This window comes from Cryptotermes secundus, unplaced genomic scaffold, assembly GCF_002891405.2.
Source record: "Cryptotermes secundus unplaced genomic scaffold, Csec_1.0 scaffold61, whole genome shotgun sequence".
NCBI lineage: Eukaryota > Metazoa > Arthropoda > Insecta > Blattodea > Kalotermitidae > Cryptotermes > Cryptotermes secundus.
In genome coordinates, this window is record NW_019741299.1 from 320,058 (window position 1) to 325,407 (window position 5,350).

Here is a 5,350-nt window from a genome sequence, read left to right on the forward strand (position 1 = left end):
AACAACAGGAGACACCGCAAGCACAGCTACGGGACGGAAAAGGAACGGGGATGCACCGCTAGGCTATTCGGGACGAACAGCCTTAAGGAGGGAGCAGTGTGACATGTTGCGCAAAGGAGAACCCCCCCCAGCAGGAGTGACGTGGCGGGTGAGTCAGTGCTCCCCTCCCCCTCCTCCACACGGTAACGTAACGGTGACGCAACAGGATGACGTGGCAATGATTCCTACTGTGACGTGGCACGCAACAGGCACCACTGCGGATATATAAGGGAACTGCACAGCAGCTACCAGTCAGTTGTACTGTGACAGCCGGCGAGTGGTAACGTAACAGTTGCCGAGTCAGGTTATAACGTGCCCATCGCCGAAGATATTTCTGAGCAAGCCTACGAGCTAGTGTGTTATCAACAGTTCTCCAGTCAGCCGACTACAGTTGGAGTATAGCAGCCGTCGCGGAAAGAAGATCCAGACATGTGTGTGATTGTGTAATTGGGAGTGTGTGTGATACAGTGATACATAGCTCCCCTACTGTAAACGTGTAGACTACTGAACACAGAGTGAGCTGATTTGCGCATAGGGTTATAAAGTGTGAAACCCCGCAACTGTATGATAATTAATTGTAGCCGTTTCTTGTAGATTGCTGAATAAACCAATTAACGATCTCTACGGCGTCTGCAGTAACGAAACACGTTACAATATATATTATACCTCAATCTCATCAATGTTTATCTTCTTGAATTCTTTCTGCATCTGCTTAACTCCAGTCTTCATAGCAGCCACTGTGGCGTGCGTATCTTTAAGTGTCTGACATGCATAATTGGCCTGCTCCATGTTGAACGACTGTTGTTGCAGGTTCTCCATTTGCTGTTCATACCTGTTAAACAAAATAATGTGACTCAAATAATAAATTAAATGTATGGAGAGACGTGAGAACCAGTGTGGCTCAACCAGCATGGTGATTGCACGTTGGAAAACTGCAGATTTGTTGTTTGACTGTTGGTGAGCCAAGGATTTTCTCTTTGCTGGTTCTTGGGTCACCCAGCCTTTTACTTAATGAGTACTATGGGGTCTTTCTCTGGGGATAAAGTGGGAAAAACAAATGTATAAGAGTTTATTTTATTATGGCCCTCCTCCATATTAAGACTGAGAAAAAGAATGCCTAATATTTAATGAGATGATAACATTTACATCTTGCTTGTTGCATATATGCATGAAATCCAAAGGCTTTTATTGGAAACAAACAAGTTACTGAAAAGCAAACTTCTGATTATCTACTTTTCTGCAGCAAAAGACTCTTTACATGAACTTACATCTTCTTCTGCTTCAGTATTCTAAATGCTTTCTGCCTAACAGCATTTCTTGCAGGTCCTTGTCTCATCTTCTTCATCTGATCTCCATATTTCTTAAGTTCGGCATCTAATCGAGCAATCTTCTTGCCAACTGATTCAGCTCTGCTATCAACCTTTAAAAAGCACAGTGATCAGACAAAATTTAATAGGAACTCCATTTATTCTTAACCTAGATATGTTACTTCTGACAGGACAATATTTTGTGGCAGTACCAGGAAGGAAACATGAACATCAATGAAGGGATTTCACATGGTAAATATGAAGTTAATTGGACACTATCAACTATTATTTCTTGTCACATTGCAATCTGGTGATCTGTGACATTCAATCTCCATCATATTGCAAACATTCACTATCAAATGAACCTATAACAGAGAGATGAATGTTGTCCTACCAAGGAGACAACATGAATTGCTAAACCCAAATTTATAACAACATTATGTACTTCATTTTCATCAGTAATCTGTCATACGACAGGTCCACAGTCTCTTCCAAAACAGTTCCTCCACTTAATGTGATCTAGAGCTTCCTCCTTCAAATAAAAATATCCTCTTCTGCCCCCAAGGTCATCCAGCATCTTCTTACGTCTCTTTCCTCATCTTCTGGTCACATACATGGTATCTCTGTTTTCGGAAAGATTCCATCCAGGAAAAGTGTTAATGTGGTAGTTTTTCCATTTGCTTTCCACATCGCAGTACAACAGCCGTTCAAACCACTCTGGTTATGCCTGTTGCTATACGAACTTGAACCATCTCGAGCATCATTTGCTCTGTGCTTCAAGTCGCTGCTGATGACGCTGCTTCCGGCATCAGTTTTTGGCGTCTCTCTTCGTCTGATGCCTACCCTTTGACCTGTCCAGCAAGGGAGGCCCTGCCAGTAGCTACGCTATCGCTGGTATAGCTCTAAGGGTCCTTGGCATACTCAAACCCCCTCACCACGATAAGGTGGAGACACCAACGAGGGGTTTTTACTCCAAACGAGTAAAAATATAACTTCAATATAAAAAAAGACATGTACTCTACAGAAAATCACCTACTTCAGCGGTTAATTCATACTATATGGTTCTTTGTATAAATCACATCACCTGCATATTCTGTATACATGTTCCATCACAGCTTTTTAGGAATTTTCTAAAGAAGTCCACATTATAGAGTGTTAATGTGTCAAGAAAAAGACTGCTACAAAGTACTGCTTAAGGCTTTTGTGCATCCTAATAATGAGCAACATAGTTTTCTTAGCTGTCAAACAGTGTAGTTCCAAGCAAGCTTACGGGATTTCTCCAGAATACAACATGTTACAATCCTGACTGTGCTCTTTATATCACAGCCCGTGAGGGCCTCAAATGTAAGACGTTTTAGTGTCGATCTGTTTCCCGGCGTCAGAAATGAAATTTAACAATATAGGCTGCTGGATGTTGGGGAATATGACAGCACTTTTAAAAGATAGTCACTATTTAACTTACACCGACTATGCAGTCATTTATGTTCGGTGGTGGCTCTTTTGGTTTCCCTCTTCCAAACAGCCTATTCATCCTTCGGATATTTTAAATTAATCACTACCACAAACACAAGTACTCCTAACCACACGCCAAGACTAACTGACTAACATTTACAATTTACAATTACTGAAATCCCACGAATCATAGCAACAACCAATTTCTATAATCCCATGAATCATAGCAACAACGTATTTACTTCGCGATAATCACGTGATCATTCCAAAGAGATAAAGAAACGGGAAAGGATTGGGATTGTTAATGCAATGTAGACATGAAAACGGTAGTCAGTGGTGTATATTCCGAATCCGAATAGGTAACTGGCAATGAAATGTCAGGGTCGTCAGGGTTTACCATACACAACTTGCTGCAACTAGACGGTCAAATAATTCAGTTAAGCTGATGGTCGAATCTGACTAGTTGCCGCAAGAAGAAATATATACCGTGGTCCATCCAACAATTGCTAGGTGTAGAATTTGGTTGATTACCGTGGGTGTTGTATATGTGACAATTCCAAAGAGTAACGATTTAATGCATGGTGCGTAGAGTGCAAAGAACGCAAAGAATGTTGAGGTTAATGGTTTTTTTAGTTTGTTGAAAAATGCCCTCGAATAGCTGCAGCTAATTTAAATTTGGAATCTGTTGTGCGTAACAATATCAAAACGAAAAATTTAAGTCATTTTTATTTGTGCCAGGTATAGGAATGTTACGTCGCTCTTCAAGGTTGTTGATGGAAGCTGTTCAGAATAATGTTAAGACAAATAGTGGATGTGTAACAAAGCCAATAAGTACAGATACGTTGGTGGTGAAACATGATGATGTGAACCAGTTGTTTTACATCCAGCTGGACACTGGTATGGCTGTTACATCGCAGGATTTGTTGCACAACTAAAGGCCCTCAAAATGGTGTTTTCATTTTTTGTATGAAATTGCACGGCAATAATCCAATATATGTATATTACAATCTATAGAAATAAAAGCAGAAAATAAAAGTGATGAAACCAAGACCACAATAACAAGGCACAACACTGTACTCCATCCTGAACCATTTGGCTTCTTTACAGTGTTATAATGCATGTTGATATTCTGAAGTTGCATGAAGCCCTATGTTTACATTGAACCATTAACATATTTGGAAGAATGCAGAAGGATATGAGTAGAATTAATGATGACCACCTGACAGTAACTAGAGAACGTGTTAAGTAAGGTTTTCTCAGTTTGTGATGCCACACTCCCCTAAAATGACAAAAATTAATGCGACTCCATCTCCCATCTTTGCCAGTGAGCAAAAAGTGCAGTTGTGCACATTGTTACTGGTTTGTATCAGGCGGCGTGGTGACAACAGGAACCTAAACAGGCCAAATATCTCAAAAACTTGTACACCCTAAACATATTCCAGCAAGGGAGAGAAAGGAAAAAGACTGCCTCAGCAAAATTTTTTGCTGACTAGTGGTACAATTTCCAAGGCACCTATTTTAATTCTTTCTTACCAAAATTGTGTACGGATATAACGGTACTGTATTCCTTGAGGATTTGGTAACTTGTCTCCCCTTTACAAGGTAATGGCCCCCTGGGGAAATTATGATCCACACTTTGAGAAACCATGTATTGTATTGAATTGTATTTATTACACGTTCCAGCACATCCATACAAGGCTGAAGCCATTGGATACAGAACCTGTCACACCACAAGCTTGCCAAATCAGCAAGTAGTCAACAGAACAATGCATATAAATCCACAGCAGTAAATCAAGCATATGAACCCCCTACACATTACTGCAACTACATAACCTACTATGTGTATATAAAATATAATACAAAACTGGAACATATACATGACAATAGATCAAATAATGGGTAATAGCTAATCAAGAAACTATCCATAATTAAAATATTCATCTAAAGTGTAATAGGATTCAGTATGTAAAAAAGCACCTAAAGCTGCTCTAAATTGCTTAATATTATGGATTAACTATTTTATATTTAAAGGAAGATGATTAAAAAGTTTAATATCAAAATAATAAGGTCCTCTCTGGTAAGTTGTCAAATTTGTATGAGGACGATAAAGATCAAAATTATGCCTAGTATTAAGGCCATGAATTTGTGATGTTGTGTGATATAGCCCATATTATTTGCAACAAACATCAATAAAGAAGAGATATATTGGGACTGCAATGGCAAAATTCCCCAATCCCTGAATGCATCTCTACAAGGGTCCCTATATCTCAACCCACTCCTGGTTCTAATCATTCTCTTTTGAACTCTGAAAATGTGCATACTATAAGAAAAATTGCCCCCAAAAATAATTCCATACGACAAAAGTGAATGGAAATAAGAGTGATATACCATTTTTAATGTCTCTGTGGGCATAATGGGCTTCATCACCCTCACTGAGTAACAAGCCTTGCACAATTTAGGCATGAGTTGGGATATATGAGCTTTCAGTAGCTAATCCCAAGAATTTCACATTTGTACTGCTTAAAATCACATTACTATTCCATTCCATTCTT

General features: G+C 39.3%; 2 protein-coding genes across 10 annotated transcripts in view; one reads left to right on the forward strand and one right to left on the reverse strand.

Annotated features, from left to right (window-relative positions):
• LOC111872667 (charged multivesicular body protein 5) overlaps positions 1-3,041 on the reverse strand; it is an 8,180-nt gene extending 5,139 nt beyond the window's left edge. Inside the window, exons 1-3 of the mRNA XM_023866772.2 lie at positions 2,809-3,041; positions 1,308-1,459; positions 706-871 (exon numbers count right to left, since the gene is read on the reverse strand). Coding sequence (XP_023722540.1) covers positions 706-871; positions 1,308-1,459; positions 2,809-2,877 — 387 coding nt within the window. The 5' untranslated portion in view covers positions 2,878-3,041. The remainder of the gene's footprint in view (positions 1-705; positions 872-1,307; positions 1,460-2,808) is intronic.
• A 69-nt stretch (positions 3,042-3,110) lies between these two features.
• LOC111872664 (tetratricopeptide repeat protein 21B) overlaps positions 3,111-5,350 on the forward strand; it is a 12,002-nt gene continuing 9,762 nt past the window's right edge. For 4 of the 9 annotated variants that reach the window (XM_023866763.2, XM_023866769.2, XM_023866767.2 and 1 more), the window contains exon 1: positions 3,421-3,695. The gene's annotated coding sequence lies outside the window, so the exon portion shown is untranslated. The other 5 variants (XM_023866766.2, XM_023866765.2, XM_023866764.2 and 2 more) reach the window with 5 other exon arrangements.